Source organism: Carassius carassius, chromosome 15, assembly GCF_963082965.1.
Source record: "Carassius carassius chromosome 15, fCarCar2.1, whole genome shotgun sequence".
Classification (NCBI taxonomy): Eukaryota; Metazoa; Chordata; class Actinopteri; order Cypriniformes; family Cyprinidae; genus Carassius; species Carassius carassius.
Window position 1 is genome coordinate 33,471,280 of NC_081769.1, and position 14,058 is coordinate 33,485,337.

Consider the following 14,058-nt stretch of genomic DNA (forward strand, 5'->3'; position numbering starts at 1 on the left):
CGGATTGCATGTTTATTTATTTTGAGGATATTTATGCTGGGAAAGGCGCTTTGAAGGTGTCTGCTTACGTTCCTCCGGTTCCTTGTCTAAGCACTCTTTCCGAGCGGGTTGAGGGTTCAAGGCTTCAAAGACGCTGAGGTGCCATCAGGAGATGACTGACACCACCAATGTTGCCTTTTCCTCATTCCATGCTTCTGACGTGCAATTATTCATAATTAGGCAATTTCAGGTGTTTAAAGTCAACAAAGTCAGAATTGACAGAATTGTACTTTTACAATCTTGGTCTTATTGCGAACTATTGACCAGTGCACATTTTCTATTTCACAGAGTTCACGAATGCTATGTTTTTAAAAATGTTTTATTGGGTTGAGTTTGGCATTTTATGTCGAGTTTAAAGGAATAGATCACACAAAAATGAACTTTTGCTGAGTTTTTCCAGATTTGGAGAAATGTAGCATTGCGTCAGTGTCTCAGCAGTGGATGGTCTGCAGTGAATGGGTGCCGTCAGAATGAGAGCTGATAAAAAAATCACAATAATCCACTCCAGTCCATCAGTTAACATCTGGAGAAGACAAGCTGCATGTTTGTAAGAAATAAATCCATTAAGAAATGTTTAACTTGTTTAGAACTGTTTTGGCTTGTAAACAGTGCAGATTTCTCTCCTGATTCAGACCAGACCTATTTTTCACTGTAGGAAGTGTTAATATGGACTCATGTTTGTGTTAAAATCACCTTGATGCTGGATGTGTTTCAGGTTTTGTCTTCTCCAGATGTTCACTGATGGACTGGAGTGCTGTGAATTATTGTGATATTTTTATCAGCTTTCATTCTGACGGCACCCATTCACTGCAGAGCAGAGACACTGATGCAATGCTACATTTCTCCAAATCTGAAGAAACAAACTCATCCTGATCTCGGATGGCCTGAGGATGAGCACATTTTCAACAAATTTTGCTGCAGTAACAGCTACTCTCTATACGTTGTTTACAGTTTATCTATACTTTTTATGTGCAATATTACAATCACTGCTTATGCAAAGTCTTACTTTGCATCTCGTGCAACTCATGCATTCGTGCACACAAACTAATGAGGACTTACATCACATAAGTGCACCTGAAAAAGGACGATTTTCAATTACTGCTCCAATAATAAACAGGCTTTAGATTTTTTAAGTGCTTTGAGCTTCGCATTTCTGCTTTTAAGTCATCCAGAACTCTGGCCTGGTTGTTAGTGTGCTATTATTTTCTGTTGTAATCGATGCCGATGGAGCTTAACTCCTGCTGAACCCGGAAAGCACTTCTATAATGTCATGTTTTAAAAATCTGAGATGTGTTCAGCAAAGCATGTCGTGTAAACAGGCGTGATGTGAGACGCTGTACAGTGTTTAAAGCGCAGAACGAGTGAATGGAAATGGAGCGTTTGCGGTGGATGTTATGGCAGCCGTTTACTTTGCGTCGCTTACTGGAGAAGGAAAGAAAATACCTGAGGCTGGTGACTGTTTCTGGCCACGTCTGCGTTTGATCTCGTGCAGCTCTCGGCCAAGACAAACAGCAGGAGAGTTTTAAGGTATGTTTCCATATAAACCGCTGTTCTCCTGTATAGAAAGCTTCTCTGAAATGGACATTTTGCAAGCCCTGGTGCAGTCAAGGGAGTATTTGATTTGATTTATTTATCTTGTACTGTGCTTGTTGTTAATTGAATCCCTGTGTCTTAATAGTTTCATGAGAAGGTTTTTTGAAAAAACTTTGCAAGCAAAGTAAAAATTTTTGTTACAGTAGGAGGAAAACAGCTTCACTAGCATATATCTATTTACTCATTGACCAGATGTGTATCATTTTATATCTTTTTTGTAAGAGGATGTTCATAGAAACAATGGGTTGCATATGATTCAAAGTTATTTTTGTATAGTGCATCAAATTAAATACTTGAAAGGTGTTTCATTCCATTTTCTCTTTTTTTATTTGGAACTTGAACTCGAATGATGAGGTTCTTCATAATAAACGAATGACGAGTCTGACATCAATAGCTTTACATAATGAAACACTTGAGTGCAAAATAATCAAAGCAATATTATAAAGCAGTATTTCATACCATCACGCCGCCCAACGTCTAATAAAGTATATGTGAAAGTGAATAATAATATACTTTGTGTTTTTTTTGCATCAGCTTTTCCACTGTTTTGTAATCTAAATTTCTGCATGTGGTTTGTCACAGAGGATTGTAAACGCTGTTATTCTGAATGTTTGATCACAGAAAAGCCTGTGTTTCTTTGCTCAGGTGCTGCAGACAGACCCTTGGGCTCATGAATCTGATCACTGGAACTCTAAACGTGTGGCTTTCAGACACGGCGTATCAGTGTTTGCTTATGTAATAACGCCTCAGAGAGATTCCTTTTGTGAAAGCCTCAGAAACCTCACGCTTTCTCCACATTCCCCCAGACAGACACCCTAAACTCAGCTTCCTGTCTGAGCGCTAAACAAACACCAAGCCAGAAGCAAACGCCACGACTCTTGTGCATTTTCACACAATGCACCTCTTTGCAGAGTAGTGTTCATTCTGTCAGCTGTGTTTTAGTTTAGACTTAGTCCTGTGTCTGATGTCCTTTTTATTTTTTGTCATATTTAGTTGTGTTTTGTTGAGTCAAGGTTTAGTTTTTAACTTGCATGACTTGTGCATTGAGGTATCTATTCAGTATATACGGTGAGAGAGTGTGTGTGTGTGTGTGTGTGTGTGCATTAAAAGAGTGTGTGTGTGAGTGTGTGTGTGTGTGTATATATATATATAAAAGGGATTTTATATAGAAAGCACATTCAATGTGAGTAAAGTGTCTACTTTTAAGGTTTCAAAGAAGTTTTTGGAGAATAAAACATAAAACTTTGGTTGAAATAATGTCATATTGTCATTCAGTGTAATGCAAGATTTTTCAAAAAAAGTCAAACAACACTCTTATTCTGACGTGTGCATATTAAAATATTTAAAAGAATTAGGGAGCATATTAAATTTGATTGTGTTTTAAATGATTCAAACATTCTTACTGACAAACGGGAAAAACCTTTGATAATGGCAAATAAAAGATAATAATAATAATTACAACTAATTAGTATTTGGGGTGAAAGTAATTAGACTTTTAATATGTCATTAATTGATTTTTGTTGTAAATATGCCTTACGAGATTGTTACACTGAATGACATTTTTCTGTAAATCAGGGAAAATAATGATATTTTTTATTTTTGCTCAGAAAAACAAAATTAGTAGTATCACACTTATTTTTTATGCTTAAACACTTTTTATATATTCCGTTATATTTTTTTTACTACATTTACTGGAAAAAATAAATGCATAAGTTAAATATATACACACACTCTTATTTATTATACATATAGGATTATATATGGACATATATTAAGATATATATTTTTATTTTTATTTATTTTACATTTTGTGATGTGCATAGAGGAATTTATTTGTGTATTTATTTTTTTATTTATATTTTTATTTTATTGAAGAAAACATGGATTTAGATAATTTATTTTTTAGACATTTTCTATAATAAATCATATATATATATCATGTCTGTCATGGCATGTTGTTTGCATCAAGTTATTTATTTTCATTGTAGTTTATGCACTTATCAGTCAATTAAGCATGTGGTTTTTATGCACATTTTTAGAATTCATGCAAATCTTTGCATTTCCACCCAGCATTTTGTTTGTGCAAAATCTCAAAATGCATCTAAAAAATAAGTGGATGGAAGCACAGTTATTCAGAAAGTGCATTCTTTTGTGTAATTGAGAAACTGTGACGTCAGAAGAGCAGGAGTGAATGGAAGCAGATTTTCCTCCCCGCTCTGGACCTCTAGCTCACACATGTGTAGCTATCGCTATTATTCAAGCCCTAAAACTACACGGCCACATCTGAGAGTGGTTAGCTGTCGAAACACAAAGCGCGGGGTTAGGGCTGCATTGGTTCTGGGTTCGGAGCAGAATTCCTCTCGGATTGGGAATGGCTGCGAATGGGCTTTTGTTAGTTGGACGCGCCGCTCCATCTAAAGCCACTTCCAGATGTGGCTCTGCCTCAAGAATCTAATCTTTAAATCATTATCTTTCACGAGGCACTTTGGGTTTGAAGAGAATCGCTCGGGTTGGTCTTTGAAATCAAGGCTCCAACAAAATGTGATTTGACTGTTTATGAAGCACAGACACAATAAATAAAGCACGGCTGTTGGAGTGGTGTGGGAATTGAAAAATAAAGCGATGCTGCTAACTTTGAGAAATAAGTTTGATTTCAGTCAGTCAGTGTGTTTGGTGTTTTGATTCACTAATTGTATGTGTATGTATATATATATATATATGTTTCAGAGGTGCTTGGAAAATGGCGATGTGTGGTAAACTTGTACAGTTTGCAAAGATAGTTGGAGGAGTTTTTCAGGATGCATTGGACGGTTTCTCCAGCTCTTGTTGCACAGCTCTCCTCCTGTATGTTGATAAGGGTCTGGCTGATCGTATCTGTGTCACTGTATCAGCAGCACATCTGAACTCTTCACCCCGCGCTCATTCCTCAGCCTTACATGCTTGGGAGATGCCCAGTCTTCCTGTTTCTCCTCGAACCTCACGTCATTTCACTGGAGCTCATTGTTTTGGTGCCAGCTCTACCCAGTGGTGTCTAAGAATGCATTCAGGTGAAGTGTGCAGTTGTGTAGTTTGCATATTTTGTATTTTATTTTCATCGCATAAAAAATATATACAGTATAACAGTATAAACAGTAAAAAAAAAAAAAAAAAAAAAATATATATATATATATATATATAAATAATACTAATAATATGATTATTTATTTAATAATATATAAATAATACTAATAATATAATAACAATATAATTGAATGTACTAAAATTATAATAATAGTATATAGTATATTAACATAATTTATATAATATTTAATTAATTCATTCTATCTATCTATATGTTTATAATAATTTATATGTATTATTGACATAAATATATAATGTTCATATATTGTGCTCAAATGTCAGAATCATATTTTATATGATTTTATTTTTGTAATTTTAATCTGACAAATCCATTGTGTGTGTGTGTGTGTGTGTGTATATATATATATATATATATATAGAAATAATATGAATAAAATAGTAAATATTATTATATAAGTACATTTAGATGGTATATTTACATTATACATTTATATAAATATGCAACTCATTAAATGTAAATATATATGTATATATGTAAATTAATAAATGTGTGTGTGTGTGTGTACATTTACCAAATTGCATTTTATTTTTTTCAGAATTTTAATGATGAGCTCAGTCAAACAAATCATCCAAGTTGTAGGATGTACATATTATTATTATAATTTTCAAAATAAATATAATAATAGATAAAATAGTATCTTGTGTATATAATATATTTTCAGTGTCACATCATTAGCTGTGTAATATTTAATGTCAAATTCTGTTGAAATTGTTCTCTGCTTTTCTTCCACACCGAGTTGAGTTTGTTCTAGTTCAGTCTCTCATAACTTTCTGTGTTTGGATGTTGTCTGCGTGTGCTGCAGACCGCTGGGTTTAGTCTCACTTTTGTCTCGGTCTTGCATTTTATAGTAAATATCTCTGGAAATGTGTTGTGGGTTACAGTGAAGCAGGAGACCTTTGATCTCTGTGCGTCTGCTGCAGACGCCACAGCTGTGCTCCTCCTTCACTGCAGAACAGCACTAACATTTTAGTCATGCATGGAGTCATATAGCATCAAAATATCCTTTAGACATTTATGTTCAAAATATGTTCTTTAGACATTTACCTGGCAAGCAGAAATGTAAAAATAAGATAAAACTTTATTTTTATTTTATTTTATTTTATTTTATTTTATTTTATTTTATTTTATTTTATTTTATTTTATTTTATTTTATTTTATTTTATTTTATTTTATTTTATTGTGCATTTATTATAATGTATGGTAATATTTATATTTTATTTTATTCTTGTTTTGTTTTTATTTTTGTATTTTATTTTATGTATTATTTTATTTTGGGTGTTTATTATTTGTTTTTTTAATGTTATTGTATTGATATTTTATATTATATCTTACTTTAATGTATTTATTTATTTATTAATTATTTTATTTATTTTTTAATGAATATGTTTGTGAATCTGTTTTTATGGATGGTTCATTTCAGTGGACTGGCTTAAAAAAGATTCACTGAATAATTTGAATCGCTGCGAGGCATACATTTTCTGAATTGTTTTGTTAAATATTTTGTTAAATTTGCCGTTCACCATGTTTTAGCCACATATAAAACTAATTCTGTGAAATGCTATTACATGCATTTTGTGCCACTTAAATGCAGCTTTTTAGCAAAAAGAAATGGCATTATTTGATGGTTATACTTAAAATATTCTAGTTTACTATAGTAAACTCAGAGCAGCTTCCTGCCACTGATAAGTCTTCACCTTATTATTTAATTTATTTTTTAGTGTTAATATAGATGGTTCATTTCAATGAACTGGCTTAAAGATTAACCGATTCATTTGAATATCTGCGAGGCATACATTTTCCACATTGACTTTTTTAAAAATTGTACTGTTTACCCTGTTTAGACTCATATAAATGACATGCCATCACATGCATTTTGAGAAAATAAATTTCATTATTTGAGGGTTATCCTAGTAATATAATTAAAAATACATTTATTTCATGCTAAGTATAGTTAAAATCTATGAAAATATTTACTGAGAGATAGCTCAAGACTTATTGATATAAAAACTATAATTCCACCTTATTTAAATATTTAAAGTGTACCTGAAATATAGTGTTCCTGTAGCTCAATTGGTAGAGCATTGCCTTATCAAGCGTTGGGAGTTCGATTCCCCGGGAACACATGATATGTAAAAATTGCTAGCCTGAATGCACTGTAAGTCGCTTTGGATAAAAGCGTCTGCTAAATGCATAAATTTAATTTAATTTAATTTAAGTATACTGCAATAGTTTCACTTTAGCACAATCAAATGTACTTCAGTATATCTTTAGTTGTTTTAGCACTACTTCTGCACAATTAATGTGCATCAAGTACAAAATTAGTTGTTCCAATTTAGAAGACTTTAAGTATACCAGTTTAGTGTACTAAAAGTGTATTTGTAGTATACTAGTATACTTGTATAAGTGTATTTATTTTTACTAGGGTATATATTCAAAATATTGTAGTTTGTTGTTTTTACAGCTAGAGATTCACAGTTACTTCCTGCTGCTGACATGCATAAACAGGTGATGGACGAGACGAACCTTCACCTTTATAATATCAGGAAGCCACGGGAACAATGAGACAGTCCCACACAGTCCCTTCCTTGCACTCTGTTTATATTCCTGCGACGTGTTTCATTTTGTTGATCCATCCATGTTGTTAACACCAGCGCTCCGTTGGCTCCACTCCATTCGATGTGTCCCTTCCCAGACGCCTTCACTTCCTGTGGTGGAGCAGGGCTGTATATTTAGGAGCGGGGTCGTGGTTGACCTCCCGGTGACCCCTGAGTGATGTCAAACCCTTGAGGAACTTCACATGTTGGATGCAAGCCCGTTCCTGCGGTCTGCCAGCTCAGATGGGAGAAGCGTGCCCAGTGTGTGCTGAAGAGATGAGAGTCTGGAGAGACACATGTGCACACCGGATTTTTACCTCATGATTATGATTTAGTATGCACTAACTTTGCCTTTGCATCTCATAGTTATCAGTTAGTCTTAGTACATTTTATGTCACAATATCTACCGTTTATCTCATAATTATGATTTAGTATCTCATAATTTTGACCTGTCATATTATTGACTTTTCATATTAAAGTTAAAACTTTTTATCTCATAATTATGACACAATTTTGGCCTTTTTATCTCATAATTATGACTTATGGTGCTTTTCCACTACACAGTACCAGCTCGCCTCGGCTCGCCTCGACATCGGCTCTGTTTGGTTTTCCACTGTGTAAAAGTTGTACCTGTACCGGCTTCCAGGTACTTTTTTTCGTACCACCTCCGGCGAGGTTCCAAGCGAGCTGAGGCGATACTATAATGTGACGTGAAAACACAGCAGACTGCTGATTGGTCAGAGAGAATCGTCACTATTCACTGCGTCATCATTACACTCCTGTTTTTTTCAGCATTGTTTCGTTTTGCTGCCCTCAGCCTCTCCTGAAACAACGTTTGTCTTCTTGCTGTGAGAAACAGCCACATCCGGAGGATCAAAAACAACATGCACTTGATTTCCTCCATTGTCCTGTGTGTGTGGGTAGCGGGTGTGTGTCGCGTAGAAGATTACGTCACGGCAGTTTCCTGCAGCGTCGCTATGACAACCAGGTACTATTGTGGAGGTACTATCTGCAATGGAAAACGGAGCGAAAAGCGAGCCGAGGCGAGTCGAGTCGAGTTGAGCTGGTACTGGTAATGGAAAAGCGCCATTAGTATCTGTCACACTCCTGGTCTCTGTTTCCCTGAGTCTCCACTAGTGGTCTCGCTTCCCCATAGGCACCTCACTGTAGGCACACTACAATTCCCACAAAGCCTTGTCCCTTCATCACAGTAATTGCACTCCTGATAATTGCACTCAGGTGTCTTCACTTGTTAGTCATTATCCTCCCTATATTAACCAGTCCTTTTCTGTTTGTCTGGATGGAGTCCTTTCATTCCGTCACCAAGTTTCCTCGCCTTCTGAGTTCCTCGCATTCTGAGTTTCTAGGTTCTATTCCTGTTCCTGTTCCTATTCCTTTTCCTGTTTATTTATTTGTTTGTTTGTTTGGATGGATTTTTGGTTTCGACCCCTGCATGTTGGATTCTGAGTTGGATTACCCAAATAAACCCACATTGCGTTTGGATCTCTCGTCTCCTGCGTTTCACTGGGTCTCCGACCGTAACAGTATCTCATAATTTTGACCTGTCATATTATTGACTTTTCATATTATAGTTTAAACTTTCTATCTCATAATTATGACATAATTTTGGCCCTTTTTATTTAATAATTATGATTTAGTATGCCATAAGTTTGACTTTGTATCTCATAGTTATCAGTTAGTCTTAGTACATTTTATGCCACAATTTCTACTTTTTATCTCATAATTATGACTTAGTATCTCATAATTTAGATCTGTCATTTTTGACATGTCATATTATAGTATCTCATAAATCTCATAATTATGCATTAGTATCTAATCATTTTGATCTCTCACATGACATGTTATATTTTTTTTTTCAACTTTTATCTTATAATTCTAACATAATTTTGAGTTGTATATCACAGTTACAACTTAGTATCTTAATTTCAGCTTTTTGTCATAATTTTGATTTTAACCTCATAATTATGATTTAGTATCTCATAATTTTGACCTTTCATATTATTCATCATACAGTATTATTGACTTTACATATTATAGTTTCAACTTTCTCTTATAATTATAACATAATTTTGACCTTTTTATTTCATAATTATGATTTAGTATGTCATACGTTTGACTTTGTATCTCATAGTTATCAGTTAGTGTCTTTTTATCTCATAAATATGACTTAGTAGCTAATAATTTTGACATTTTTTAGAACCTCTTTTTTTTGTATGTCATATATGACATAATTTTGACTTTTTTTTATAATTATCAGTTATTGTCTTAGTATGTTTGGCATTTTATGTCATAATTCATACCTTTAATCTCATAATTTTGATTTAGTATCTCATAATTTATGAGTTTTAAGATCATTTAAACTTTTTTTCTCATAATTGACATTTTTGACTGTATCTCAGTTATCACTTAGTGTCTTAGTAAGTTCAGTTTATATCATAATATCAACCTTTTAATTCTGAAATAATTTTGGCTTAGTATTTTAATAATCTCAGCTTTTTGTCATAATTGTAAGTTTTTATCTCATAACTGACGACAAGTCATTCTCAGTGAATTCCTCATGAATCTGGACACCAGAAGCTTTTGGCCTGTAGCTCGTTCTGCAGTGGCTTTGATGAAATGGGTCTAATTTTCTCAAGTAAATAAACATCAGCATGTTGCACTTCCAGAGGAAGCAGATAAGAGCGGTAATGAACGAGCTGAAATAGTTGATCAGGTCGTCTGTATTCCAGCGGGCTGTGGCTGAGATCAGCGGAAGGGAGCTTTGGACGAGTCCAGGAGATGTTCTGTGATTTACAGGCCTGGAGAACTTCAAACGTCTGGCCGAGCCTCTGACGCAGACGAGCGAACAGACTCGCTTCACAGCTGTTGTTTCTGAGGCCTCTGGAGCGCTTCATGTCCTGCCAAGAAATCACTGTGCCTCACATCTGACCTCAGGGTGAAAAGTCTCTTTGCGCTGGACTGTAAAAGCCCTTCGGACGTCTGTGGCACGCTGGTACCTTGCTGTTGATCATCACACGCCCCGAAACAATCAAATGTCACAAAGAGACAGATAAACCTTTTTTTTTTATATATAGTCTTTGATTGCTTAACTTTTTTCTAAGATTTTGTATGCATGCTTGAATGCTACAAATGAGCAATTTTGCAATAGTCTTCTTATCGTTTTTTTTATCGTTGTTGAATCGTATCTATTGTATTGCAGCATAAATGGTTACAGCATGCTGTTATACATATTTACACCAATTTTCTTTCCAGTGTGTTCAGTGAACACTGGATCTGACCGATTCTTGGAAGTGAGGGTCTCCAGTGTATTTTTTGTTAGCTAGAAGCCAAGACCAAAGCAGAGATTACAACATTAGTGGATGCTTTGACACAGAGCTGACCGCTGGATCTGAGTCCGGTCTGGATGGACTTTACTGCCCGACTCTCGCTACACAGCCAGATGAACGTCAGCTACTGTCTGTCTGTCATACACATGCAAACACTACTGCTCAAAAGACTCGAGTCGGGGAGATTTTTGAAAGAAATCTCTTCTGCTCGACAAAGCTGCATTTATTTCACAAAAATAAAGTAAAATTTTAAAATGTTATTACATTGTAATATAGCTGTTTCTGTGTGAATATGTGTTAAAGTGTAATTTATTTCTGTGATCAAAATTGTATTTTCAGCATCATTCCTCCAGTCTTCAGTGTCACATGATCTTCAGAAATCATTCTGATATGATGATAGTGAAATCAGTTTTTTCTGTTTCATATTTTTTGGAACCTGTGATAGTTTTTCATGATTCTTTGATGAATAAAAAGTTACAAAAGAACAGCATTTATTTAAAATATAAATCTTTTGTAACATTATAGACTACTTGTGAAACGTTTGGGTTCAGTACAGTCTTTCTATTTTTGAAAGAAAGTAACACTTTTTTTCAGTTAAAAGTGACAGTAAAGACTTGTATTGTTAGAATATAATTTTTGAATAAATGCTGTTGATGTTTACATTTTTTTCAAAAATATGAAGCAGCAAAAACTGTTTTCAACATTGATAATTCAGCATATTAGAATGATTTCTGAAGAATCATGTGACCGTAAAGACTGAAGTAATGGCTGTTGTAAATTCCGCACTGCATCACAGAAATAAAATATATTTTAAAGTGTATTCAAATAGGAAACCACTATTAGAAATTGCAATAATATTTCACAATATTACTATCTTTTTAACAGTATTCTGGATCAAATAAATACAGCCTTGATGAGCATAAGAGACTCCATTTATTAAGATCTTACAAACTTTTTGTTTATATATACTTCCAATCCCTGACGAGAGTTTGAGACAATAAAGAAACTAAGGCCTGTTTTTTCTTCAGCTGTGGATGGGAACCAGATCTGTCTTAATGAAGCATATGGCCCACACATTGCTGCTTAAAAAGGGCCTCAGTGGGTGAAGGCATTATGGGTAAAATACCATGTGTTAGTCTTTAAAATGCAGAGGGTGGTCAGATCTGCGATGCATCTGTTGCGCTGGGTGGTAATGAGTTCACAGACATGTGACTTTAAAGAAAGCATGGCCGTCCTGCTGCTGGAAATCATCACAGTGTTGCATTCTGGGAGGCGGATCCTTCTGAAATCAATACAGCTAATTGGATTGTAGAAAACACATATGGCCCCGCCTCTCGGAGCTTCTCATTGGTCGATTGCCTGACTGACAGAGTGTGTTGCAGCATGTTAAAACTGTGTTTAAATCATTGTTATATTCACAATTTGATATTATATTACGTCTTGCTTAATTTTAACATCAACAAATTATTACAACAACAAAAAAATACTTGTGTGTAAATTTATAAATTACAAATTTATAAGTGAAAAATTATTTGTGTTTAAATTACAGATTAAAAAAAAGACTTTTTATTCCAATTATTACAGATGAGTAAAAGGTGTTAAAAATGGTTTGTGTAGATGTTAGAAATAAATAAAGTATTTTCAATTACAAATTAAAAGATGATTTATGTTTATAAATTACAAATTAACAAACACTTTTACGCTAATGTTAACATGGGGGTTAATAAAAATAAACGAACACTTTTATTATCAAAGACGCATTAAAGTGATCAAAATGCATCCTTGGTGAGCAGAAGAGACTTCTGAGAATCTACTTCTACATTGCTAATATTGACTATTTCTAATCTGCAGTGGCTTCGGGATGGGTTTTGGTGTTTTAAGATGAACTGACAGTTGTTTTTAAAGGATTTCGGTGGATCTGAAGGTTGTTTTTGAGGTAGTTGTCGACTGTGAGCAGGTTGGGATCTGTTCAGTTAGTAGTCTGTTCCTGATGGTGTTTATGACAGATCTCAGGCATATGGATTTATTTACCTCTTTTAAGCCCCACAATGCTCCTGTCAGGAAAGTATAAGAACATGATAATAGAGAAACATCAGATCTCGTCTCCTCAAGAAAGTATCTTGTTTCTGTGTGATTTTGGGTTGACGTTGGAAGGGGTTTCTCGGTAGATGAGGCCGTCATCGTTTCAGCGTCCCTGAGGAGGAAATGCTTCAGATGGAGGTGTTTGCTTTTCCTGTGGTTTCTGGGCTGTATATTAAACTAAAAACACCTCTTCTTGTGTTTTTTCCCATGTTTCTCCTCCAGGAGCTGAAGGATGGACATCGCTGCCCTCTAGAGGGTGAGGACAGACACAAAACATCTGGATTTGAGCCCTGTTTTTCAGTACAAATATTTAAATGTTGCAATGCATTGATTTTAAGATGCGGATAATGAAGGTTAAGAAGCCTTGTTTTCCGAGAAATTGTAGAAAAAGGGCTATTTAGAAATAAATAGAAATATAAGAAACAATTAGGAATGCACAAAAGCACATAAAAAAACTGGAAATATAAAATAACACTTCGTTCAAGAAATTAAAACTTATAAATATAAAAATGTATACAATAATTTACTAAAACCTGAAAATATAAAAATAAAAGCTAATAAATTATTTTTTTTATGTTCCGTTTTCAGTAAATAATATAATAAAATATCATCAAATAAAGCAATTTAATTCCATTTCAGTGTTATTTTAGTATTTATGTGCTACTGTAGTATTTAATAATATTTTGAATTAGCTTTTATTTTGATATTTTCCTATATTTACATATAAAAGTTTGCTTCATTTGATGATATTATATGATTTTATTTACTGAAAACTAAACATATACAAAATAAATATATAAGTTTATATGTCAATAAATAAAAATATTATATTTAATTAAATACTGAAAACCAAAAATGTAAAAAAGCTAATTCAAAATATTAATAAATACTATAGTAGTATATAAATACTTAAATAACATTGAAATTGAATTTAATTGCTTTATTTGATGATATTATATGATATTACTTACTGAAAACTTAACATATACTGTAAAACTAATTATATTAGTTTTATATGTAAATATATAAAAAATATTATATTTAATTAAATACTGAAAACTGACAATATCAAAATAAAATGTAATTAAAAATATTAATAAATACTACAGTAGTATATAAATACTTTATTGCTTTATTTGATAATATTATATGATATTATTTACTGAAAACAGAACTTATAAAAAATAAATGTATTTGTTTTATATTTAAATATACTACAGTAGTATATAAATACTGCATGAGACTTCTTTTTTGGACCCTA

At 33.5% G+C, this 14,058-nt stretch overlaps 1 protein-coding gene across 1 annotated transcript in view; it reads left to right on the top strand.

Moving 5' to 3' along the window:
• The window catches only part of nkd2b (NKD inhibitor of WNT signaling pathway 2b), a 30,554-nt gene that overhangs the window by 11,699 nt on the left and 4,797 nt on the right, over nt 1-14,058 (top strand). The window contains exon 4 of the mRNA XM_059567148.1: nt 13,020-13,053. Coding sequence (XP_059423131.1) covers nt 13,020-13,053 — 34 coding nt within the window. The remainder of the gene's footprint in view (nt 1-13,019; nt 13,054-14,058) is intronic.